The sequence below is a fragment of the Dipodomys spectabilis genome, unplaced genomic scaffold, assembly GCF_019054845.1.
Source record: "Dipodomys spectabilis isolate Male_0828 unplaced genomic scaffold, ASM1905484v1 ptg000091l, whole genome shotgun sequence".
Taxonomy (NCBI): Eukaryota; Metazoa; Chordata; class Mammalia; order Rodentia; family Heteromyidae; genus Dipodomys; species Dipodomys spectabilis.
The window spans coordinates 1,296,983-1,324,647 of record NW_024870768.1 but is presented as its reverse complement, the minus strand read 5'-3'; the positions used below and the strand labels follow the sequence as shown (position 1 = coordinate 1,324,647).

The following is a 27,665-nucleotide window of genomic DNA, read 5'->3' as shown; positions in this document are numbered from 1 at the left end:
TGCTTGACAGTAGAGCATATATAGGAAGAGGAGGGCTGGGAATGTGGTTTAGTGATAGAGTAGTTGCCTAGCATGCATGAAGCCTTGGGTTCAATTCCTCAATACCACAAAAAGCCAGAAATAGCAATGTGGCTCAAGTGGTAGAGTGCTAGCCTTGGGCAAAAGAAGCTCAGGAACAGTGCCCAGGCCCTGTGTTCAAGTCCCCAGACTGGCAATAAAAAAGAATCCCTGTATACTGTTGGAGGAAATGTACATTATTACAACTATTATGACAAATGGAGACTCCTCAACAAAAGCTAAACATAGAACATGCTGAAGGACTATCTGTACTGTTATGATGATTGCTGCAGCATTATCCCCAATAGTCAAGCTATGGAAACAACTTAATTGTCCACTAATCAATAAAAATATAAAGAAATTATGTAATTTTAAATATTATGTAATTTTAAATACATGCCTTAAACATACTAGGCAAATATTCTATCACTGGGCCACAGCACTAGCCCCAAAGTACATTAGACTAAATCAGGCTTACTAGCTTCAACCTAAAATGTAGCAATTTGTGAAGTAAAAGAATAAAGTTATACCTACACTGGTTACTTTACGGTATATTTGAGCTGCATTCTGGCACTCAGAGTAAGGGTACTCTGAAGTAGCCATTTCCAACATGCACATGCCAAAAGCATAGACATCTACGGATTCATCATAGTGTTCTTCATACATCTCTGGAGCCATAAATTCTGGAGTTCCTACAATATACCACAACCACATTTTCAATAAGCAATACATATCATCCAAAGTTCCTTTTCCCATAGAAATTAACTATGCCAATTTCTGCTCCCCAACATAAGTTCATAAATTTAAAAGTTGTATTATCTATACAAAATACTTAAAGAATCTCCTTACTTTTCCATATTGATATAATTTCTAATACACAAGACTAGGTTTTAATTTTTCAAACCTGATTTTATTTATGTCCTTATTGGTTCAATTTTTTCTGGATTAACTTAGTAAACTTCCTTAAATCCTCAGAACCTTTCAATAATCCAGACATATATCTTACAAAAGAAATATAGATGTCCGTGAAATAAATGAACATATAATAGCTATTTCAAAACAAATTCACAATCAAGACCAGTAACTGGTAAATTTTTCTGTGAAGTATCAGATAGTAAATATTTTAGACTTTGCAGTCCATATAGACTATGCAACTATTTATTTCTATAGTGGATAAACAGCTACAGACAACCTGTAAATGAATGGGTGTAGCTGTGTTCTGATCAAACTTGATTCATAAAAATAAGCAGTGGACCAAATTTGGCCCATGAGCCAGAGTTGACTCACCTCTGTTCTAGACCTACAACTGAGAAATCTCTCAAATACCCCATCAGTAAACTGTAAAATATTAATCACCAATGACACTTTTAGCAAATGATGTGCGCATTAGGGTGGCCAGTCCTAGATCCCCAATCTTCACAGATCCAGTGGGTCCTGTGATGAAAATGTTGTCACACTTCAGATCTCGATGGATAATAGGAGGAGTCCTCGTGTGCAAGAACTGTAACCCCTTTAAAATTTGTCTGCACCAGCTCCTTAAGACCTTTGGTTTCATGACTTTAAATCGTTTTAAGTACCTATACAAAGAGATAAAAGACTAGGCATGAGCAAATATATCCAGGTTACTATATGAACATTTTAGTGAGTTGAACATTTATGCACTATGATCGTTATCCTTGGGTTGTTTTCTATTATCTGGTATGGCAAAACAATTTAAATCAAAGACAACATTATTAGATGAGATTTCCAAACTTTCAATAACTGCAAGGCTCAACTCCTCTAGATTCACTTCCCAGTTTCTCAATAAAAGTATTTGAGCTGGGCACTGGTGGCTCACGCCTCTAATCCTAGCTACTCAGGAGGCTGAGATCTGAGATCTTGGTTCAAAGCCAGCCCAGGCAGGAAAAGTCCATGAGACTCTTATCTCCAAGAAACCACTCAGAAAACCAAAGTGGAACTGTGGCTCAAGTGGTGGAGTGCTAGCCTTGAGCTGAATTGCTCAGGAACAGTGCCCAGGCCCAGAGTTCAAGCCCCATGACCAACCAAAACAAACCATGTATTTGAAAGCCAAGTACTACTGGCTTACACCTATAATCTTAGCTCTTTGAAAGGCTGAGATTTAAGAAAAAAGCCAGCCAGGACAATAAAATCCATGAGACTCTTTTTTTTTTTTTGTAGGTCGTGGGGCTTGAACTCTGGGCCTGGGCGCTGTCCCTCAGCTCTTCAGCTCAAGGTGAGCGCTCTACCACTTGAGCTACAGCGCCACTTCCGGTTTTCTGGTGGTTTATTGGAGATAGGAGTCTCACGGTCTCTCCTGCCCGGGCTGGCTTTAAACCGCGATCCTCAGATCTCAGCCTCCTGAGTAGCTAGGATTACAGGCGTGAGCCACCAGCGGCCCGGCATTCCATGAGACTCTTATCTCCAATTAATCAGCAAAAAAAATGGAAGTGGAGCTGTGGCTCGATTGGTAAATCACAGAGGAAAAAAAAACAAGTGAAAGCCCAAAGCTGTGAGTCAAAAAGCCCTAATACCAACACACACACGCACACACGCACGCACGCACGCACGCACGCACGCACCAGTATTTTACCTTCCCTCCACAAAAAAAGATGTCCTACTGAGTATAGGGTTTTTGTTTTTGTCTTTGTTTTATTCCTTTGGTGGTAACTGGGGTTTAAATTCAGGGACGTTGCACTCGCAAAGCAAGTGTTCTATCATTTAATCCAAGCCTCCAGATCCTAAGCATACCGTTTTTAATTAAAAAAAAAATTATGCCAGAGTGGCCTTTGGGAACAGAAGCACAACTTAAAAAGAAACGTAGGGGCTAGAAGCTGGTGGCTCATGCATCTAATCCTAGACACTCGGGAAGCTGAGAGCTGAGTATTGCGGATCATATAGTCAAATGGTAGTCCAGGAAAAACCACAAGACCCTATCTGAAAAAAATAACTAAAGCAAAAAGGACTGTACCTGTGATTCAAGTAGTAGAGCACTTGCCAAACAAGAATGAGGCCCCTAACTATATTATGTCCTTTACAACACAGACATGAAATGATCTAGCACCACCAAAAAAGACTTTCTCTACTTCCTAATAATTATATAGTCTCCAGAGGATATGATCATATGTTTACATATTTAGTGTAAAAGTTCTAGGAAAAATATATTCCATACTTAATTATATACAGTAGATTTTACTAGCAAAAATCACAATTAGAAACAAAGCTTCATCATTAGTATATTGTGTGTGTGTGCACTGTCCATAAGCTTTTTGCTCAAAGCTAGCACTCTACCACTTGAGCCACAACTCCATTTCCTGCCATTTTTTGGGTGGTTAACTGGAGAGAAGAGTCTCATGGACTTTGCTGCTGGGGCTGGCTCTGAATAAACATCCTCAGATCTCAGCCTCTTAAGTAAGTAGAATTATAGGAATGAGCCACCAGCATCCGGCTCCGTAATTATTATTTATTGCTGACTAGTACTATAAATTTGGCCAAACTCCTAATCATTTTATTTTACAATATGACATTATATTCTCTGCATAATAATTTAATTGTAAAATTCCGTGATGTTTTCAAATTTTTAATTTCTTTTAATCTACTCTAAAACACATTCTAAATTTTTAATCAAGTAATATTTTATAGGCCTAGAAGTATGAGTCAAGAGGTAGATCTTCTGAGTATGATGCAAAAGGCTCTGAGTTTAAACTTCTGTACTACCACAAAAAGTTACATTTGTTTCTTTGCTCTGCTTTGCTTTGCTTTCCATTCCTTTTCTTTTGTGCCCTTTTTTCCTCGGGCTTAACCTCAGGGCCTGGGCTTTGTCCCTAAGTTCTTTTGCTCAAGGCTAGGGCTCCACCACTGGAACCACAGCTCCACTTCAGCTGTTTTGGTGCTTTGATCCAGGATCCTCAGATCTCAGACTTGTGAGTAACTAGGATTACGAGCGTGAGCCACTAGTACCCATCCCAAAAAGTTACTTCATTTATAAACCACTTTTATGACTCCTGAGGATTATTTCTTTTTTTTTTGTTTGAAGTCAATAAATTTTTATTTGATCATTTTCATATGTTATAATTCCTTCACTGCCCATCAAAGTGAAGCTCAAGATTTCTCTTGAAATCTAAGGCAGCCCTTTTTGAAGAAAACAATTCAAGCCATACCACTGCCCAGGAGGTTCAGATCTTAGGACTGACTGGTTGCTATGTCCAAATGACCAACAAAAAGCTGAAACTAATGTGGAAAAGCACCAGGTCTAGAGTTCAACCTCCAGTGCAGGCACACCCAACAAGAACTCATCAGCAATGCCACAAATCTTTTATTTGGGCTTCTTTTAGCACCATTATAGAATTATTGATGACACCACATCTAAAATCTTTGAAATGTCATTCCGCAAGCAAATTTTGGGATCACTTTTAAGGTAAGTCCAACAGCTTGATTCAACTCCTGACTGCCCGCGCAGTTCTCTTATGCATAAATCATCAGCATAGTAATTTCTCTGAGGATTATTTCAAATAAAACTTGGTTGGCTCTACCAGAGTCAACTTACGTCTTTAAGGTTCCTGATGTCATTAGTTCAGTCACTAATACAATACATTTCTTTCCTTTCAATATTGATTCCCAGGAATCATAAAATCGAACTATATTTGGATGTTGTAGACCTTTCAACATCTCTGCTTCTTCCTTGAACCTTTGTTGCTCAGCTTTGGTTAACTTCCGGTCCTGAAATGTAAGAACAAGCTCCAAATTAAAGTCATAGAAATTGTTATGCACATGCCTAACTAGCTTTAGTGTGCTTTATTCTAGGTGTGTGTGTGTGTGTGTATACCTTCTACTTTTTTTCTCAAAATCTATATAATCACTGATAACCTTTAACTCACCCTATGAGGCTGAGCTATAATCGTTATATTTTATAACTATGTTATAAACTCACTTACATAGCCTATCAATAGCCTCTGTTGGATGTGGGGTATCAGGAGAAGGAGGATCATGCCCTGAGCCATTAGCTAGGTTTCAAACAAAATATCCTGTTTTATCTCAGGCCAGCCAGAATAGCAATCCTATTTAAGCCTCCCTTGGGGATGGAGTTTCAATGTGTAACCTCACCCTTGGGTCATAAATTGAGATGGTGGTTTTGCTTTTTGCACAGACTCTCTCAAAATAAGATTCTCCTGATCACCACCTCCCACAAACCCAAGACTAAAGACCTGAGTCACAACACTTGGCCATCGTTTAGCATTTTACTAGTGGTTTACAGCCTTTTACTGATGATACTCAAAAGCAAAACCATATTTCTCATAAGTAAGCAAATCATCCATTTATTCTCCCTAGTAAACAGCCCTCACTCACTGAAAATATATAATTTAAAATATTAATGAGCCATGTAAAAGACTTAATCAATCCCACTCTGTACATTCCCACACAACTGCTACTCCCTCGACTCAAGTTTTGTTAAAACAATATATCCCTGTATTATGTATTATAAATTCCCTGCATTTGGTTCCCCCTTTTTTCTTGACAGTAGTGGGGCTTGAACTCAGGGCCTAAGCTCTGTCCCTGAGCTTCTTTTGCTCAAGGCTAGCATTCTATCACTTGAGCCACAGTGCCATTTCCAGCCTTTTCTGTTTATGTGGTACTGAGGAATTGAATCCAAGGCTTCATGCTAGGCAATCACTCTACCACTAAACCACATTCCCAGCCTCATTTAGTCCCTTTTAACTACAGTCTTAGGTTTTTTGTGGTGATGGGGATGTAAACCAGGGACTTTCATACACTAGGCAAGTGTTCGAGTATTCTACCAGTCCTGGGGCTTGAACTCAAGAGTCTGGGCATGGTGCCTAAGCGTTTTTGCTCAAGGCTAGTACTCTATCACTTAGGCCAAAGTTCCATTTCTGGCTTTTTGGTGATTAATTGGAGGTAAGAGTCCCACAGACTTTTGTGCCAGAGCTAGATTCAAACTGTGATCCTCAGATCTCAGCCTCTTGAGTAGCTAGGATTTCAGGGATGAACTACCAACACCCAGCCCTTTTAGTACTTTTATCAATACTCTATCCATCTAATGTCTACATGTTAGTTACAGAGATTTCAGAGATTTATTTTTTTCTTTGTAACTGTTGCATAGTTTTCTGAACTATGGTCTTATTATATGTCCAGGAATATGCTTCACCCTTGCAGATGAAAGATATTTTACATGGTTTGAGATTATGGGGTGGTAAAATCTCTTCCCCTTTAATGATCTGCATTCCACCATCTTTTAGCTTCTAGCACTGAAAATAAGAAGTCATATACAATACAATTCCTTTGCTTCAGTGTCTTTATTTACTGGTTTTACTTAAATAGCGACTTTAGTTACTCTTTCTACTTGATTACTCAGGTTAATAACTACAGTCTTAAAAGTGACTATTTCTTCCTTATGCTCAATTGCCCTTTTGTGAGTCCCCTTGATTTACTTAGAGGGGCAAAAGATTGCCTTATGTGATGACAATATTGTAAGTGATCAAGAAATAGATACCCTTCCAATACAGTCAACTCTGTGCTAACACATTATTAGACATCAGGGTGGTTTCTTTGTTCCCTATGCACTTAAACTGTAAAATCTCTTTTCCACTCTTCTCCCTCCCTCTCCCTCTCCTTCTCCATGCCTCTCTTCTTTCTTTCTAGACTAAAAATGAATCCGTCTACCAGGCTTCCAGCACCACTCACACAGTTGAGGAATTAGAAATAGGCAAGAAAGTCAACAAGACTTCCTATGTTGTGGATTGAAACTTTGTGCCTCTCCCCAGGACCTAACATTTACATACTGAAACTTTAATTGCCAATCTAACTACATTTGGACATAGAGTCTTTATAGAGGTAATTAAAGTTAAATAATATCATATGAGTGGGGCCCTAATGCATTATGATTTAGTACCCTTATAAAAGGAAATATCTGGGGCTGGGAGGGTGGCTCAGTGGTCGCCTTAAGCATGCTTAAGGCCCTGGGTTCGATTCCTCAGCACCACATAAGCAGGAAAAAAAAGCCGGAAGTGGCGCTGTGGCTCAAGTGGTAGAGTGCTAGCCTTGAGCTGAAGAGCTGAGGGACAGCACCCAGGCCAAGAGTTTAGGCCCCAAGACAGGACCAAAAAAAAATAAAATAAAATAAAAGGAAATATCTGGGAGCAGGACTTAGAGTAGTAGCAGAGACACAGGTTACTCAGGGAATAGGAAATCAGTATGGACTCTCCTTTGAGAAAAGAAGCCAGTGGAATGCTGTGTGCAGAGGAATAACAGGGTTCTGACTTATGTTCAGAAAAGAATTACTTTGGCTGCTGTGTCTAAATAGAATTATGTCAACTTGAAAAATACCTTGATATAATTTAAATACTAAAAAAAATAAAAATAAAAGGAAATATCTCCATACCAGCAAGCCAAGATGTGACCATGGCAGACCTTGATCTTCCATAAAAGATGTTCAGCATTAGTAGTCATTAGAGATATGACTAATCAAAGTAAGAATGAGACACTATGGCATACTCATTATGATGGCAAATAAATAAATAAACAAACAAACAAAGAGTTGGCAATGGTGTGGGAAAACTGAAAAAAACTACTGGCCAAAATGTAAAATGGTGCAATTACTGTGGAAAGAAGTATACCAGTTACTCAAAATATTAACACAATTACCATAGGTGCCTACATTTCTATTTCTAAGTATATACTCAAAAGAACTGAAGGTATGAAGTCAAATAGAGATTTTTACACCGTGTTCATAGCAGTGCTATTCACAAGAGCCAACAGGTAGAAATAACCCAAATACCTAACAACAAATAAATGGATAAACAAAATGGTATATGCACACAATAGAAAGCTATGAAGCTTTCAAAGACATAAAATTCTGACACATAGCTGGGTGCTGGTGGCTTACTTGTAATCCTAGCTACTCAGGAGCCTGAGATCTGAGGATCATGGCTGGAAGCCAGCCCAGGAAGTAAAGTCCGAGACTCTTATCTCCAGTTAATCTCCAAAAAGCCAAAAACAGAATTGTGGCTCAACAGTAATGCACTAGCATTGAGCAAACAAAGCTCAGGAACAGCACCCAAGCCCTGAATTCAAGCCTCAAGACAAACAAACAAATTTTGACACATGATATAATACTCATTAATCTGGAAAATATTATGCTAAGTGGAAAACAAAAACAGACACAAAAGAACATTTTACCACTTCACTGAGATTTCTACAAGGGGTAAATTCAGAGATAGATAGGAAGAAAGAAAGAGAGAGAGAGAGAGAGAGAGAGAGGGATGGAGGTAGGGAGGTAGGGAAGGAAGGAAGGAAGGAAGGGAAAGAAAGAAAGAGAGAAAGAAAGAAAGAAAAAAAGAGAAAGAAAGAAAAGTTAAAGGGATTCAAAGAAAAAAAAGTAGGCAATGCAAACCTTAAAAGGCACCTGGAAACAAGTAAAATGTTTATGCTTTTCTGCCTTACCTAAGATAACTAATAAATCCTAAATGCCCCTATAATTAGGTAGATGTCATCCATATCTGATAGATCAGCAGATTTACTCTGAAGAATGAATAAATTTTTCAGCCTCCTGATTAAGTTAGTAGAACACAAGGTTTTCATGTGTAAAACTACCCTACTTCATCCTCTGATCCTACAGATTTAAACTAGTCAGCATTAGGAGTAAACAACATTACAAAATCACAACTGCTTCCCTAGACATATTGCTAGAGGTAAAGTCCACTAAAAAGATAGAGCCAAGACCATTAAAACTCTACCTCTAATTCAGGGAGTGGAAAGTATGCCTGTCAAACTAGGATGAAAATCCAGAGGGATGTACTTAAGAGTAGAGCTTTCAGCTACAATTGCAATCCTCTTTTAATATCAAACACACACAGAGACATACACAATATTATAGCAATGATAACTACTTTGACAGAATAACTTTCACATATCATCCACAGAGTTCTTACGCAAGAAAGGAAAGATAAGCTACACAAAGCAAACTAGAGAGTAGCGATTGCTAATGGAGTTGACATAGTCAGAAACCATAAAATTTCTAGACTATTAAAGTGATGATCCCTATATTTTGCTTTCTCAAGGTAAGATCACCAAAAAAGCATGAAACAGAATTTCAGTGTCATAAATATTAATTTTTATGTCTGAAGATATTAAATGCAAATATACCAAATAGATTTCTGTTACTCCATGCTACTTTAAAAAGAAATAATGTCCATTTATAAATGCTAGCTAAACATTTAATCTATTTTAATGTGTGGAATAGTAAAAGTGTACACAAAACCTTTCCTGAGACATGACATAATACCAACATGACTATATGTATTTATTCAGGCATATGTATTTGTTCAAGATAACCAACATTTCATGTCTAAAAAGTAAACTATTGCTTTATCAGCAATGTCTGTTAATGCAAACACCAACAATGAACAAGATCAGAGGCTGCATGAATGTTTCTGCAAACGTGAAAGACAGAAGAAATGCTATAGAAACTATATTACAATGCCAGGCACCAGTGCCTCATACCTGTAATACTAGCTACTCAAGAGGCTGAGACCTAGAGGTGGTTCATGTCTGTAAAATTCCTTCTCCAATTAACCAACAAAATGCCAGACTAGAGATATGAATCAAGTTGTAGAACACCAGCTGTGAGCAAGAAAGCCAAGCAAGAGCAAACAGTCCTGAGTTCAAGCCCTGGTACTGTTATGAGAAAAAAAAACAGCTTTATTATACAGTAACTTGTTCAATTCAGTACAAATAATACAAAGGCTTTGAAATGATGCTTAAATTACAAAACACTCTATTAATAAATATTCTTTGCGGGTGTGTATGTGAGCCCTCGGGCTTGTCAGGGCCTGAGTGCTGTCCCTGAGCTTTTTTGCTCAAGGCTAGTGCTCTACCACTAGCTTTATTTCTAGCTCTTTGGGTAGTTAATTGGAGGTAAGAGCCTCATGGACTTTCCTACCTGGGCTGACTTTGAACCATGATCCTCAGATCTCTGCCTCCTCACAGCTAGGATTACAGGTGTGAGCCACTGATGCCTGACTATTAACGAATATTCTTGATGAACATAAGATTGCTCAGTATTTTATCATTGGCACTTATTGAACACTCAAACATAATGTCATGTGATTAAGATGAATTATCTTTAATCCTCAATGTTTTATTTCTTAAGCTAAGTAATAGATCCATAATTCCCAATTTATTACTAAGGATCCAAAATGTTATATTGCTTGGCTTGTCCAAGCTTCCTAAGTGGTTGATTCAACACTGGCCTGATACATTCAACAGTGAATCCTAAGTGCTTTCTAATTCATCACTTTGTCTCTCCATATAGATCACTCCCAAACCACTTTCTGTAGAGAAATGGTGTAACACAGAATTAAAGTTTGACATACACTAGGGAAATATTTTTTTTGTCAGTGGTAGGGTTTGAACTCTGGACTTGGGCACTGTCATTGACCCTTTCAGCTCAAGGCAAGCACTCCACCACTTGAGCGACAGTGCCACTTCCAGTATTCTGGTGGTTAATTGTAGATAAGAGTCTCACGGACTTTCCTGCCTGGGCTGGCTTTGAACCACAATCCTCAGATCTCAGCATCCTGCGTAGCTAGGATTACAGGCATGAGCCACCAGTGCCTGGCTTTAGGGTAATAATTTTTAAATGGTGATATCAAAGAATCACAAGAAATCAAGATATAACAGTCACAGTCTAGTCACATTAGTACATTAAAGCTTTGAAACAGTAATGGTCAAATAAAAGTACCCATCAAAAGTGGTCAAAAACTGGGGCTGGGAAGGTGGCTCAGTGATAGAGTGCATGCCTTGCATGCCAGAGGCCCTGGGTTCGATTCCTCAGCACCACATAAGCAAAAAGAAAAAAAGCCGGAAGTGGTGCTGTGGCTCAAGTGGTAGAGTGCTAACCTTGAGCTGAAGAGCTGAGGGACAGTACCCAGGCCCAGAGTTCAGGCCCCATAGGCAAAAACTATTTATCAAAGAGTTAGGGCTTGCAGGGTGCTGGTAGCTCCTGCCTATAATCCTAGCTACTCAGAAAGCTGAGATCTGAGGATTGTGGTTCCACTCCAACCCAAGCAGCAAAGTCTATGAGACTTTTATCTCCAATTAGGCACCAAAAAGCTGGAAGTAGAGCTGTGGCTCAAGTGGTAGAGTGCTAGCCTTGAGCAAAAAAGCTTGGGAACAGTGTCCAGGCCCTGACTTTAAGCCCCAAGAGCTGGGCTGCGATGTAGCTCAGTGGCAAAGCACTTGCCTAGCAAGTGCAATGTCCTGGGTTCGATGCCCAGTACCAAAAAAGAAAAGATTAAAAAAAATACAGTTAAAAAAAAGAGCTAGGGCTATAGTGGTAGAGCACTCGCTTAGTATATTGGAAGTCCTGGATTTGATCTCCAGTACCAGCATCCCCCCAAAAAAAGAGAATCTACAGCCAGGCGCCAGTGGCTCACTCCTGTAATCCTATCTACTCCAGAGGCTGAGATCTGAGGATCAAGGTTCAAAGCCAGCCCAGGAAGGAAAGTCCGTGAAACTCTTACCTCCAATAAACAACCAGAAAACTGGAAGTGGAGCTGTGGTCAAGTGATAGAGTGCTTGCATTGAGCTGAAGAGCTCAGGAACAGCGCAAAGGCCCAGAGTTCAAGTCCCACAAGTGGAGAGAGAGAGACAGACAGAGAGACAGAGAGACAGGGAGAGAGAGAGAGAGAGAATCAACATATAGAATCTGTCTTCCAAAACCACTGAACATAGAGCTTGCCCTCATCCAGAAGTGAATATCTAGGTTTTTTTATTTTCACTACATTCACCACAGCAGATTCTTATTATAGTTTAGCTTCTCATTTATCTAGCCTACAAATCACATAGAGCATTATACCTAAGACAATAGTCCTCATTCTAAATCAATAAGCTTGTGCCCTACATTTAAAAGCCAACCTCCCCCACAAAGGAAGAGGTGACACTAATCAAGACTAATTGTACTTTTTAACTGATATGTTGAATTGAAACCGCTATGTACAACTCCTTAAAGATAATTTTAAAAATACAAAGAAAGAAGCTGGGTGCTGGTGGCTCATGACTGTAGTCCTGGCTATTCAGGCGGCTGAGATCTGAGGATCACAGTTCAAAGCCAGCCCAGGCAGGAAAAATCTATGAGAATCTTATCTCCAATTAATCACCTGGAAACTGGAAGGCAGAGCACTAGCTTTGAGCAAAAGAGCTCAGAGACTGTGTCCAGACCTTGAGTTCAAGCCCCATGACCAACAAAAATTTTAAAAAGAAGTTAATTTCCCCATGTGTCTGACTACTTCTGGACAATGAAGGCCACAAAGTTATTATTACCATGATATATACCATCAATATGTGCACATGCTGTGATAATATTCTTACCAAAAATAAACAGTCTAACTCTAATCATGAGAAAACAAAATGAACTCAAATTGATGGACTAGCTATAAAATAACCCATATCAGACTTCTATTGAAGGTTCAAGGATGGACTGAAAAACTTTCATAGCTTGAAAGAGACACATGTAAGACCATGGATGGAATCACAGAACTGAAAAATGATTATCCATAGGAGAATTGATAAATTCTAAATAAATTCTATAATTAAGATAGTAGTAAAGAATAAGGTTAATTTCTTAGTTCTGACAAATGTTCTCAGATTAATACATTAACCAGAAGAGACAGAGGTGACAAGATGAACAGCATTCTATACTCTCTTTGCAACTTTTCTCTAAGTAGAAAATCATCTCAAAATATTAAAAAAAAGAAGTAGCAAAGTCCAGCCCCACTGCTTTCTAGCTCAACCCTATCATTCCTTTAAACAAACCTATATTTAACAGCCCTTTCATCTTTTCACTAACTCCAATCTTATTACTGACTATAAACTCCCACTACCGTAAACTTTCTGAAATCAGAGCCTATGTCTGCTTTTTCACCCCATTGTGTCCCTAGTGCTTAGTACAGATCTGGCACATTGCAAAGACTATTTATTTGCTGAATAAAAAAATGGCAGTTGCAGTATAGTGTATTCCTATTGCTACAATAAAAAATTAGCATACATTTAGTGGACTGAAATATAAATCTATTACTTTCCAGTTCTGGGGATCATAAGCTTACAATAAACCTCACTAGTCTGAAATTAAGATACCAGGAGGGCTGCATTCCTTCTAGGAACTCTTAGGAACAATCTGTTTCCTTGCTTTTTCTAACTTTCTAGAAGATACCGACATTCCTTGGCTCTCTGCACATCCAGCAGCAGCATCACTTCAACTTCTGTTTCCATTCATAGACCTTTCTCTATAGCCAACCAGTGTTGTTCTTACAAGGACCACTGTGATCATAGTGGTCTACTCAGATGATGCAAGGTCATCTCTATATCTTTAATGTAGACTCATTTGCAAAACTCCATTTTGCAATTTGAGGAATATTCACAGATGCCAGAGATTAAGATATGGACATCTTTGGAATGTCCTTATTCAGCTTACTACATTTATCATTTTGTCTCTTTTTCTTTTAGCTTATCCAGTAAATAAATCAAAGTAACTGATTGAATTAACTGGAAAAATTAATGCTATTTACTAGACTGAAGCTGTCACTTGTACCTCCATCCTTTAACAGTTTTGTAAAATCATTTGCCTTTGGGGCTGGGAATGTAGCTTAGTGGTAGTGTGTTTGGTAGTGGGGCTGGACAGGTAACTCAATGGTAGAGTGCTTGCCTCGCATGCATGAAGCCCTGGGTTCAATTCCTCAGTACCACATAAATAGAAAAGGCTGGAAGTGGCACTGTGGCTCAAGTGGTAGAGTACTAGCTACCCTTAAGCAAAAGAAACTCAAGGACATTGCCCAAGCCCTGAGTTCAAGCCCTAGTACTTGCAAAAAAAAAAAGCATTTCCTTTGGTTTAGACAATAAAGTTATATTAACAGTGGTTTAAAAATATATATAATACGTGAATTTAACCAGGATTTATTTTTCTTTCAACAAAAATTCCTTGCCGATCAGTATGTTCTACTTCTAAGATTGAGATGAAGACAGTAGAAAAATCAAACTAGATAATATTATTTGAGCTGTGTCTTTATTGTAACTACAATTTTCATTTTCCTATGTGACTCAAACAGAACCTAGAAACATTTCCAAGAAAGCTATAAAAATAAATATATAGCACATTTTCTTTTCTTTTCTTTTTTTGGTCAGTCATGGGGATTGAACTTTGGGCCTGGGCGCTGTCCCTCAGCTCTTCAGCTCAAGGCTAGCACTCTACCACTTGAGCCACAGCGCCACTTCCAGATTTTTCTGCTTATGTGGCGTTGAGGAATCAAACCTAGGGCTTCATGCATGCGAGGCAAGCACTCTACCACTGAGCCACCTGTCCAGCCCCATAGCACACTTTCTTTAGCCACTTATCAGTAAGTGGGTACCTGCGCTGATTCCATAATTTGGCTACTGTGAATATGTTTCTATAAAGATGAGAGTTCAGATAGCTCAATGGTAGCAGAGTACTATCCAGGCAAAAAAAAAAAAAAAAAAAGAAGCAAATGATGTTATTTGCAGGCTACAGCATAGAACTAGAGATCATCATGTTAAATGAAGCCAGACAGAAAACGGCAAAAATCACATGTTCTCTCTCTCATATGCAGATATAGCCCTTAAAAAGGTGAATGAGAGGGGCTGGGAATGTGGCTTGGTGGTAGAGTGCTTGCCTAGCATGCATGAAGCCTTGGGTTCCATTCCTCAGTACCACATAAACAGAAAAAGGTGGAAGTGGCACTGTGGCTCAAGTGGTAGAATGCTAGCCTTGAGCAAAAGCAGCTAAGGGACAGTGCCCAGACCCTGAATTCAACCCCCAAAACTGGCAAAAAAAAAAAAAAAAAAAAAAAAAGTGCATGAGAAACCAGGTACTGGTGACTCACACCTATAATCCTAGCTACTCAGGAGGCTGAAATATGAGGATCCAGGTTTAAAACCAGCCTGGGCAGGAAAATCTGTGAGATTTTTATCTCCAAGCCTGTGGCTCAAGTAGTAGTATTCTAGCTTTGAGCACAAGGTGGCTCAGAGATAGCTCCTAAGTCCTAAGTTTAAGCCCCAGGACCAGCAAAAAGAAAAAAAAATAGTGAATGAGAGGAATATAAAACAGGGACTACTGGGCTGGGAAGGTGGCTCAGTGGTAGAGCGCTTGCCTTGCATGCCTGAGGCCCTGAGTTCGATTCCTCAGCACCACATAAGCAAAAAGAAAAAAGCCAGAAGTGGCACTGTGGCTCAAGTGGTAGAGCACTAGCCTTGAGCTGAAAAGCTGAGGGACAGCGCCCAGGCCCAGAGTTCAGGCCCTATGACCAGACCCAAAAAAACAAAAAAAAAACAAAAACAAAAAAACAGACTACTGGGGATAGGAACCAGCAAGAGGAGAGAGGGTGAAGGTGAGACTAAATATCGTCAAAGTACTTTATACACATGAATGAAAATAGGATAATGAAATTTGTTTAAAACTTTTAATGAAGAGGATAAGGAGCTGAACGCTGCTGGCTCATGCCTGTAATCCTAGATACTCAGGAGGCTGAGATCTGAGGATTCCGGTTCAAAGCCAGCCCGGGCAGGAGAGACCGTGAGACTCCTATCTCCAATAAACCACTAGAAAACTGGAAGTGGTGCTATGGCTCAAGTGGTTGAGCACTCACCTTGAGCTGAAGAGTGCAGGACAGCACTCAGGCCCAGAGTTCAAGCCCCACGACAGACCAAAAAGGAGGAGGATGAGAAAAAGTAACAAGGTGAACTTTATCAAAGTAGTCTGTATTTTCCATGCATGAAAATCCATAATGAAACACACTTGTATAATTAATATACTCATAAAATTAAAAACTTAGTTATTAAACTAAAAAAGAAAACTTAATTAAAAATTTTTAATTAAGCCAGGTGCTGGTGGCTCACACCTGTAATCCTAGCTACTCAGGAGGCTGAGATCTGAGGATGGAGTTTCAAAGTCAGCCTAGACAGGAAAGTCCATGAGACTCTTATCTCCAATTAACCACCAGAAAACCCCAAGTGGCACTGTGGCTCAAGTGGTACAGTGCTCACCTTGAGCTGAAGAACTCAGGGCCAGTGCCCAGGCCCAAGAGTTCAAGCCCCATATCCGATAATAAGAAAAGGTATCTAATTAAAAATCAACTGTTTTCATATTTGATATTAATTTCAAAATTAAATGTAAGCCTGATGTTTGAAAATATAATTGAGTCCAAAAGTTCAGGACTGTCCAAGGAAAGAAAAAGGGGAAAAAAGGGGAGTAGAAAAAGAAGAAAAGTAGGAAGAGAACAAAAAAAAAAACAGAAGAGGAAAAGAAAAATTTTAAATATACCTTTCCTTAAAATGTTCTTAGATGTTAAATGAAAATAAAAATAAGGCAGGGGTAGAGGTGTGGCTCAAGTTGTAGAGCCAGACTTGAATGAAAAAGTTGATCAAGAATCCTGAGAGAGAAGAGAGAGAGATAGGAAAGAGAGAAGGGAGAGAAGAAAGGAGAGGGGAAAGAAGAGGCAGTGGCTCACTCTTGTAATTCTAGCTACTCAGGAGGCTGAGATCTGAGTATGGCGGTTCAAAGACAGTGGGGTAAAAAAGTCTGTGAGACTCTGATCGCATCTCCCATTAACCAGCAAAAAGCCAGTAGTGGAGGTGTGGCTCAAGTGGAAGAACAGCTAGCCTTGAGCTAAAAAGCCAAGAGAGAACAAACAGGCTGAATTCAAGCCCTAGATATGGAACAAAACAGGAGTGAGAAAGGCAATCATACTGAATATATTCCTATCTCACCCTAAAGTATTTAGTATAACAAACAGTGACATACACATTTACTGAAGGTTTCAAAATGAAATATTAACAAGAATTTGGGGAATTCTAAGGCATAAGATAGTTTTCCAAAGAAAGCCATCATAGACTTTTCCTTTTATAACAAATGGGAGGAGGAAGCCAGGCATGGTGGGGCACACCTATAACACCAGCACTCAGGAAGCTGACATTGCCTGGCTACAAGTTCAATGCCAGTTTGATCTACGTAAATGAAAACCAAGGACTACGATATAACTCAGTGGTGGAGCACATGCCTAGCATGCATGAGGCCCTATTTTGAGCTCAGTGCTAGAAAACAAAATAAACAGCAACAAAAAATAGGAACTAAAGGCATAGCTGAAGTGCTAGTGCCAATCCTGGGCAAAAAAAAGTCAAGTGAAAGTGTGAGAGGAGGCCCTGAGTTCAAGCACCAGTACTGATACAAAATCAAAACAAAACAAAAAACCCAGAGAAGAGATGTTGAAAATGTAGCTCAGTGATAGAACTGATTGCCTACCATGTGCCAGGGCCAGAATTCGGTTCTAAGAACTATAAATAAAGCAAAAACAAGAAAAACAACCAAAAAAAGCAGAAAACAAAGGAACATAATTTCTGAAAGGTGGAAGACATACCGTTCATTTTTTAATCTAGGTTACATTTTAATCCTCAGAAGGCCAGGTCAGCTAAAACTGGAATTTATTATAACCACGAAGATTATTTACCCACCTGCAATTCACACCAAGCAACCTCGACCCAAGTTTCAGTGTCCAGTCCTTTATACACTGTTTTAAATGCTCCTCTTCCCAGTTCTATGTCAAATTTCAGGAATCTGCCACTAGGAGAAGTCGCCACAGCTTTCATTTCTGCTTCTTCTTCCATTTCCTTTTCACTTTTATCCTTGAAGCATTCTTTTGAGGATTCTGAGGTTGCCTTTGAACACTGTTCATATTTCATTTCTTGTCCACCTCTTAGTACATTTGTAGGAAGTTTTTCTACTCTTGGAATATTTGTTGCAGCCTTTATTCTCTCATCTTTGGGGGAAGATTCAGGAACTTTCTCATCTTCAGTCATCTCAACACTCTTTCGGAAAAATCTCTTTTTTTCTATGGTTTCCCCAGGAGCAGAGATGGTATTGTTTTTGTCCTTTAATCTATCTTCTACTGTCAAAGTTGTAGCAACCTGGGGAACTCTGTTTTCAAAGGAAACTCCATCAGGTTTCTCAGAATCTTCTGTGCTGGCTGGCTCCCCTGAATCAGTGGCCATTGTAAGAAAAGTTGGCACTAAATTTTTCTGGTTCCACTCTTCAGTATATTTACATCTCAGGTATTAGAATAATCAGAATGAACTTCCTTCTATGTGGTCATATATTTCCATAGCAACCTGAAGGGGGAAAAAGGATATTTTAAAAACTGTCCCACAAAGGAAATCATTAAGGAGAAAACAAGTCACCTGAGTTTTAATCCCTCTTTTCTTAATAAGTACTTTACTCCTTTTTTTCTGTCCAACCTTAGCAACTGGCAGACTCCAGGGACTGTGTTTTATCTTATTTACCTCTGAGCCCAGGATGCCTAGCAAACCACTTAGTCCACAGCTACGCACATTTTCACATTACAGGAATATAGGTTAGGAACCTGGTTGTCAGTTCTATCAATACATTAAACTTAAAACAAAGGCGCAAAGCCTAAGTTCAATCTAGGTGATTCTTGTCTGAAATTCTAGAATTCATCTAATAGTAGATCTCTCATTGTGGAATAATATACAGAACATTAAAGCTTACCAATTTAATCATTTTTATGTGTAATAGCTTCATGGCATTAATACATTCTCAGAGTTGTGTTATCACAACTTCTACCCATCCCCATATTTTTCATTATGCCAAGCCAAATCTGTACTTGTTATATGAAAATTTCCTGTCAAGTCTGATGCTATGGTGTATACCTATAGTACAAGCTATGTGAGAAGCTGAAGGCAGGAGCATCACGTGAGTGCAAGAGGTTGAGGTGAGCCTCAGCAACATGACTAGACTCCCATCTCTAAAAAGAGAAAAAAAGTATTTAGGATGGTTGGGGTATAGATAAATGGCACAGTGTGCATGTTAAGCATGCCAAGGGAGGCTCTGGATTCAATCCCCAGAACCACTAAAAAACAACAACAAAAACTTATCCAAAATCACCCCTGGAAAGCTCTATTCCACTTTCTATCTGTCTGAATTTACTTACTGTAGTAAATTCAAGTAAAGTGGAACCACACAACCTTTTTCCTATTGTGTCTAGCTTATTTCATTTGGCATAATGCTTTTGAGAGTTATCACTGTGACAGCATTGCTAGGACCCCTTTCTTTTTTCCTTGGCAATATTGAGGTTTGAACTCAGGGCCTTGAACTTGCTAGGCAGGAACTCCACCACTTAAGTCACACACTCAGCCTTTTTATACTTTAGGTATGATTTTACTTGAAGCAACCTCAGATTACAATCCTTTTATCTATAGCCTCCCCCATTGTTGGGATCACAGGCCTATACCACTATGCCTAGCTTACCAAGATGAGATTTCATTGACTTTTTGCCCACCCTGGCTTTAAACTTCAAAATAGACCAATGTCTGCCTCCTCAGGAGCTAGTATTAAAGGAGCAAGCCATACTCTACAGTCTTGGGATTTCATTAAAGTGTGGACAATATCCTACTGTATATATACATCACATTTCATTTATTCATTTATCAATAGACTGAGTTGGTCTCACCATTTTACTATTGTTAATAATGCCACTATGTAGTAGTAGTTTTATATAATACAAATATGTATAGGCTTTCTTTCAGATTTTAACAAATCTATCAAATAGTAATATACTATACTAAAAGGACAGCAAAAAAGACTCAAAACCATGAATACTTTGAATCTAACAACATCACATATGGGAACATGACTTAGAGAGTTGTCAAGTGATCTGCAGAATATATAAAGAATGCAAAAAATTGAACAGAAAAAGAGCAAATAATCCAATCTTTGAAAGGGCAAAAGAATTGAACAGACATTTCTCCAAAAAAGTACAAATAACCAATAAATATATGACAAAATGTTTAATATCCTTAGCTATCAGAAAAAAACACATGAACACTACATTAAAGTATCATCTCACCTCTATATAACTAATATAAGTTAATTAATGAATACTTAAAAACAAAGATGCTATAAGCCGGGCAATGTTGGCTTATGGCGTAATCCTACCTACTCAGGAGGCTGAGATCTGAGGATCGAAGTTCAAAGCCAGCCCAGGCAGGAAAGACCATGAGCACTATGGCTCAAGAGGTAGAGCTTGAGCTGAAGAGCTCAGGGTCAGTGCCCAGGCCCAGAGTTCAAGCCCCATCACAGATAAAAAAAAAAATTAAAAATAGAGTTCCGGAGGCATAGGCATGTAAGTAGAATCACACAATATTTGTGTGATTCAGGGCAGAATAGTGAAGTCCTGAGTTCAAGCCCCAGTACCAATAAAAAAAAAAATTGAACTACCATGTGATTCAGACATACTGCCCCCAGGGTATATACTTAGAATCAAAGTCAATTTACTCAATACTGGGCATTTTGGAGCACTCTAGTACTCAGGAGGAAGAGGGAAATGATTCCAAGTTTGAGGGAAACCTGGGCTATGTACACAGCAAAATCTTGTTCCTAAAAGCTCAAACATCCTGGTGCTTACCATTGGCTGTGTTCTTATATTGTACAGAATGAGGCAGCAGAGTAACCTACCGTATATATACCTCAGACAATAATTTGTACCTGGTATTATAAATGGAGAGACATGGAGAAAATAAAAAAGAAAAATCAGCTGGGTGCTGGTGGCTCATGTTTGATATTCTAGCAACTCAGGAGGCTGAGATCTGAGGACCATGGTTAGAAGCTAACCTGAGCAGGAAAGTCCATGAGACTCTCAACTCCAATTAACTACCAAAAAGTAAGAAGTGGAGCTGTGGCTCCAGGGGTAGAGCAGCAGCCTTGAGCAAAAAAGCTAAGGGACAGGCCTAAGTTCAAACCCTGAGAATGGCACCAAAAATCAATTAATTAAATTTAAAAGAGGAGAAAAATAAAGCCCCCCCCCAAAAAAAACAAAAATCAAAAAAGAACTAAAAATGTCATCCAGTGGTTTAGACACATGCTAGCATGTAGAAGAATCCAGACTTGATACTCATACTTAATACTCCATGTTTATAACTACATTATTCACAATAGCAAAGTTATGGAATCAAGCTAGGTGCCCATTAAAAATGTGAAATGTGGCGTGCACACACACACAGAATTTTACTCAACTATAAAGAATGAAATTATGTCATTTACTGGAAAATGGAACTGGAGATCATGTTAAGCTAAATCACTCAATTTCACAAAGTATCACACGTGTTCTCTCATATGTGGAAATTATGGGGGTAACATGAAAGTAAAAGAGGGAGTATTAGGTGGGCTGGGAAGGTGGCTCAGTGGTAGAGTGCTTGTCTTGTATGCATGAGGCTCTGGGTTCGATTCCTCAGCACCACATAAGCAAAAAAGAAAAAAGCCATAAGTGGCGCTGTAGCTCAAGTTGTAGAGTGCTAGCCTTGAGCTGAAGTGCTGAGGGACAGCGAAACGCCCAGGCCCAGAGTTTAGGCCCCCCCCAAAAAAAGAGGGACTATTAAGGATGTAGGAGAAAAGAGGGAGAAGAAGAATAAGAAGAGACAACAGGCAGGTGGATATGATTAAAGTGTATCATATGCATTATGCAAATGTCAAAGTGAATCGCATAGCTTTGTACAACTAATTAATATACACTAGTTAAAAGAAATTAGTCATAGTCTGGAGACCAGCTCACTGAAAAAACACATGCATACTATGTGCAAGACCCTGAGTTCAATCCCTAACATACCAAACGAAGGGAAGAGAAAAGTTAAGACTGTGCAAAGATCTAACCACACAGATGTGCATTTTAGCACTTATAATTTAGAAAAACACAAATTAAACATAAGCCTAATATGGGTTTAAGTAAACATCTCAAAATGCGGTATAATACAGCATTAAAAATAACATTGTAGCGCTCGCCTTGAGCTGAAGAGCACAAAGACAGCGCCCAAGCCCAGAGTTCAAGCCCCACGACAAAAAAATAAATAAATAACATTGTATCCAGGCACTGGTGGCATATTCCTATATTTCTAGCTACTCAAAAAGGCTGAAGTCTGAGGACTGAGGTTCAAAGTCAGCCAAATCTGAGTGACTATTAGTTCCAATTAATCAGCAAAAAGCTGGAAGAAGTGTGGTTAAAGTAGTAGAGTGGAAAAGCCAAGCAATAATGTGAGGCCCTGACTTCAAGTCCCAGTATCAACACAAAAAATAAAAATAAATTTAAAAAAAAAGCCAGGTGCTGGTGGATCACGCCTGTAATCTTAGCTACTCAGGAGGCTGAAATCTGAGGATTTAGGTTCAAAGCCAGACCAGGCAGGAAAGTCCGTGAGACTCTTTTTTTTTTTGGTCAGTCATGGGGCTTGAACTCTGGGCCTGGGCGCTGTCCCTGTGCTCTTCAGCTCAAGGCGAGCACTCTACCACTTGAGCCACAGCACCACTTCCGGTTTTCTAGTGGTTTATTGGAGATAATAGTCTCATGGACTTTCCTGCCTGGCCTGGCTTTGAACCATGATCCTCAGATCTCAGCCTCCTGAGTAGCTAGGATTACAGGGGTGAGCCACTGGCACCCGTTTCTTGAGACTCTTATCTCCAATTAACCACTGGAAAACCAGAAGTGGCGCTGTGGCTCAAGTACTTGCTTTGAGCTGAAGAGCTCAGAGACAGCGCCCAGGCCTAGGCCCAGAGTACAAGCCTCTTGACCAACAATAAATAAGTAAACAAACAAATAAATAAATAAAAGTAAAAACATTTTTGGGCCAGGGATGTAGCTCAATTGCAGAGTGCTTATCTAGCATGAGCAAAGCCAATATTTGATTGCAAATATGGGGGTGGGGAGATTAAAGTTTTTAGTGAGATTGAAATGATATTTCATAAGCTGAGCACCAGTGGCTCATGTCTATAACCTAGCTACTCAGGAGGTTCAAAGCCAGCCCATGCAGGAAAGTCCATGAGACTTTTATTTCCAATTAGTCACAAAAAATGCTAGAAGTGGAGCTGTTGCTCAAGTGGTAGAGCACTAGTCTTGAGCAAAAATGCTCAGGGACAGTGCCTAGGCCTTGAGTTCAAGCCCCAGTACTGGCATAAAAACAGATATTTCCTCTATATTATATGATTGAATGACAAAAGGAATAATGTATACAATAAGCTTTGAAATACACAAATAACACTCAGTGAATTATGGACATTTTTCTGCTGTACCATATATTTTCTAAAAATTTTCTAATGGATATATGTAAAGAAGTTGAAAATAGTGAGGGAAATATGTTTTTTCACATGAAGGCTCAAAAACAAGAAAAGTTTTCCCTTCTAACTACTAACTACCATATCACAAAATTATACTTACGCATTTGTTACTACCTTTTTTATTTTAGTATTTTTTTTGTAAAAATACTGTACAGAGGGGTTAGTTTCATGAGCAAGGTAATGAGTACATTTCCTATCAAGCATTGTTGCCTCCTCCTTTGTTTTTCCCCTACCATACCATCCCTTCCCTCCTCCATCCACAACTACACTCCCACTCACCTTCCCAACACCCCTCCACACCTATGCCTTGAAAGGTACATTTTGTCACAAGGATTTATTCAGAAACATATTAAATTAAAAGCACCATGAGTACCAGGGGTTGGTGGCTCATTCCTGTAATCCTAGCTTCTCAGGAGTCTGAGATCTGAGGATTGTGGTTTGAAGCCAGCCCAGGCAGGAAAAGTCTCTGAAACTCATATCCAATTAGCCACCAAAAAGCCAGACACAGTGCTGTGGCTTGAGTGATAGAGCACTAGGGATAGAAGCTAGCACAAAAACTCAGGGACAACACCCAAGCCCTGAGTTCAAACCAACACCAAAAAACGAACCATGAGCTTGGCATCAGTTATTCATGTCTGTAATCCTAGCTATTCAGGACTCAGAAGAACAAGGTTGAAAGCAAGCCAGCCAAATAGAAAAGTCTGTATGACTCATATATTTAGGGGAAAAAAAACAGCATTCAGTTACAGAAAGTGGTGCTCAGTTGTAGAATGTATCGTACCTTTTACCATCTGATGTGTACATCCCATTTAAAAGAAAGGCCAACAATAAAATAGCAATCCTACAGAGAGAACATGGAGGAAGATATGTAAGCACAGTCTTATTTTCATTTATTGTCCAAAATACTTATAATTCTTCAGCCTCCCAGAAATTGGAAGCTAAATGAAAGCAACTCAAGTTTCCTTTAAAAAGAAAAAACCTGAGGCTGCAGGCATGGCTCAAGTAGTAGAGGACCAGACAAGTAAGACAAGGAAGCATAAGACCAGATTTCAAATTCCAGCACCATCAAAAAAAGCAGTATGAAATATTAATCTTGAAAAACTAAAGGAAAAATTCTGACTTAAAACAAACAAAATCAAATTGAACTATACAAATTGTGGGTGGGGATGGTAGGAGAAAACTAGGAGAAAGCAAGGGAAGGATGACATTGTCGAAAAAGATGCATTCATTATCTGATTTAGTTAACTGTGTAACTGTAAATCCTCTGTACATCACCTTTATAATACAATAAAAAAATTAAAAAACAAAAACAAAATCAGGAGAAATAATCTAGACCGCTCAACATAATCAATTCAATTCCTATCAATTCTAGCTTGTTTTCCTATGGATAAGCTCAAGGTAACCATAAAATACATAAAGAACTAAAAGGAAAGCAAAATAACCAAAGTCAAACATTATTCTTGATGCTGGGCATTGGTGGTGCATGCCTGTAATCCTAGCTACTCAGGAGGCTGATACCTAGATTATGGTAGTTTGAAACCAGCACAGGCAGAAAACTCTTTGAGAGGGGCTGGGAAAGTGGCTCAGTGGTACAGCGCTTGCCTTGCATGCCTGAGGCCCTGGGTTCAGTTCCTCAGCACCACATAAGCAAAAAAGAAAAAAGCCAGAAGTGTCGCTGGGGCTCAAGTGGTAGAGCACTAGCCTTGAGCTGAAGAGCTGAGGGACAGCGCCCAGGCCCAGAGTTCAGGCACCACGACCGGACCCAAAAAAAAAAACCAAAAAAAAAAAAACTCTTTGAGAATCCATCTCCAATTAAGCAGCAAAACACCATGCCCAGGGCTGGGAAGGTGGTTCAGGCCCCATGACCAACAAAAACAAACAAACAAAAACCCACATGCCCAATGAATGCTTCAAGTGGTAGTATACCAGCCATGATCAAGCAACCAAACAAGAGCTCAAAGTCCTGAGGTTAAACCCCACTACTAGCACACATGTGTATACATGTGCATACACACACAAACCACACAAACCAATCATTTAGATTCTGATTCTAACTCTGAGTCAGAGCACCATGCTGCCTGACTAGCATGCACAAGGCCTGGGTTCAATTTCCAGTACAGCACATGTGCATAAGCATATACACCCATACCCATACGCCTACGCATGCATAAACACACACCGCCTAAAACCTGAAAGAAAAATATTACTAGAGACAAAAGAAGATATGGATGGATAGATAGGTAGATAGGACAAATGGTTAGTTCATTAAGACTATATAACAATTATACAAAATGAAAAATCTGAAAAACTGAAGGTCAAAAAAGACAATTCAATAGCATAAAATTTCAATGTCCCACTCTCAATAATAGAATCAAACATAATACCAATCAGAATCTAGAAAACTTAGACAATATTGTCAACCAACTTGACCTAACTGACATTGACAGAACATGCCATTCAACAAGAGCAAAATATATTCTTTTCAAGCACAGATGGAACATTCACTAGAACAGCTCATATGCCATGCAACTACAAAAAAATAAATTTGAAAGGATTGAAAGATACAAAATATGTTCTTTCTACTACAAAAGAATTACATTAGAATGAGCAATGTGAGCTGGGCACCAGTGGCTAATGCCTGTAATCCTAGCTATGCAGGAGGCTGAGATCTGAGGATTGGAAATTAGAAGCCAGCTTGGGCAGGAAAGTTTTCAAACTTTTATCTCCACTAAACTACAAAAAAAAAGAAATAGGCGCAACACGCGCAACGAAGTAAGAATAGATATAGATCAATGAAATAAAAGCAAAAGTCTAACAAGTATGTCAATTGATGTTCACAAAGATCATTAATGAGTAAACAGTCCTTTCAACTAAAGATACTAGGATAAATGGAATCAATATTCTAAAGAATGAAGGTGTACTTCTATCCCTTATTATACACAGAAATCAATGCAAAGCACAGATATAAATGTAAGAGCTACAATCCTTGAGATAAAACACTGTAGTAAATCTCAGTAATTTCAGACTACACAATAATTCCCCAGATATAACAACAACAACAAAAAACCACAAGCAATGCAACAGAAAACTGAGAAGGTACATCTCAGCAAACTGTTAAACCTTTGTACTTCAAGGAATACCATTGAGAAAGTAAAAAAGACAGCTGGGTGCTTATGAGTTCACCTGTAATACTCAGAAGGCTGAGATCTGAGGATCATCTGAGGCCAGGGTAGGAAATTGTGTAAGACTCTTTATTTCCCATTAACTGTGAAAAAGCTAGAAATGGAGCTGTAGCTCAAGTAGTAGAGCAACAGCCTTGAGCACAAAAGCTCAGGGATAGCATGCAGGCCCTGAGTTCAAGTTCCAGGACCAGCACACAAAAACAATAGAAGAAAGACATCTGGGCATTGGTGGCTCACATCTAGATCAGAGGATTGCATTTCGAAACCAAACCAGGCAGGAAAGTCCATGGGACTCTTAACTCCAATTAACCACCAAAAACCTGAAAGTAACACTTGTGGCTCAGGTGGTAGAGTGGCTAGTCTTTAACAAGAAAGTTAATGGATAGTGCCCAGGCCCTAAGTTCAAGCTTCAGGACAGGCATGCATAGATTAGATAGATAGATAGATAGATAGATAGATAGATAGATAGATAGATAGATAGATAGATAGATAGATAGATAGATAGATAGAGATATCCTTTTAGAAAAAAAAAATCAGTCAGTACTGGTGGTTCATGCTGAGATTGAGGGGCCATCCCTGGCAGAAAATTCCCAGGGAGACTCTTATCTCTTATCTAATTAACCACTCAAAAATCAGAAGTGGAAGCCTGGCCCAAGTGGCTCACGCCTGTAATCCTAGCTATTGAGGTGGCTGAGATCTGGTGATCACAGTTCAAAGCCAGCCGGGGCAGTCCATGAGACTCTTATCTCCAATAAACCGGAAATGGCACTGTGGCTCAAGCTGTAGAGTGCTTGCCTTGAGCTGAAGAGCACAGGGACAGTGCGCAAGCCCAGAATTCAAGACCCACAACCAACAAAAAAAAAAATCAGAAGTGGAGCTGTGGCTTAAAGTTATAGAGTGCTAGTCTTGAGCAAAGAGATGAGGGACAGTGCTCAGGACCCAAGTTCAAGCCCCACAACCAACAAAAAACATGCAAACAAAAAAAAAAGAATCTTTTCAGAGAAAAAAAATTGTGATACAATAAGATGCAATAACTAATAGTTTAAGGGTAAGCAATAATTAAGAAAAATAAATTCTGGCTTGGGTTATACCTCAGTGGAGAGTTTAATGAGTATGCACAAAGCCATGGGTTAGGCCTCCAATACTGTAAACAAAAATAAACAATTATTTTCAAAATGAGGAAAAGAGCTAAGAATCTTTCATCTTTTTCATCATAAATCAAATAGCTTCTTGGCCAT

The 27,665-nt window shown here is 39.0% G+C and overlaps 1 protein-coding gene and 1 pseudogene across 4 annotated transcripts in view; one reads left to right on the top strand and one right to left on the bottom strand.

Annotated features, from left to right (window-relative positions):
* The window catches only part of Wnk3 (WNK lysine deficient protein kinase 3), a 109,051-nt gene extending 90,928 nt beyond the window's left edge, over positions 1-18,123 (bottom strand). For all 4 annotated transcript variants that reach the window (XM_042684874.1, XM_042684876.1, XM_042684875.1 and 1 more), the window contains exons 1-4: positions 17,587-18,123; positions 4,601-4,773; positions 1,414-1,634; positions 592-749 (exon numbers count right to left, since the gene is read on the bottom strand). In XM_042684874.1, coding sequence (XP_042540808.1) covers positions 592-749; positions 1,414-1,634; positions 4,601-4,773; positions 17,587-18,123 — 1,089 coding nt within the window. The remainder of the gene's footprint in view (positions 1-591; positions 750-1,413; positions 1,635-4,600; positions 4,774-17,586) is intronic.
* Positions 18,124-20,535: 2,412 nt separating this feature from the next.
* On the top strand, positions 20,536-20,658 carry LOC122112078 (annotated as a pseudogene).
* The last annotated feature ends 7,007 nt before the right edge of the window (positions 20,659-27,665 follow it).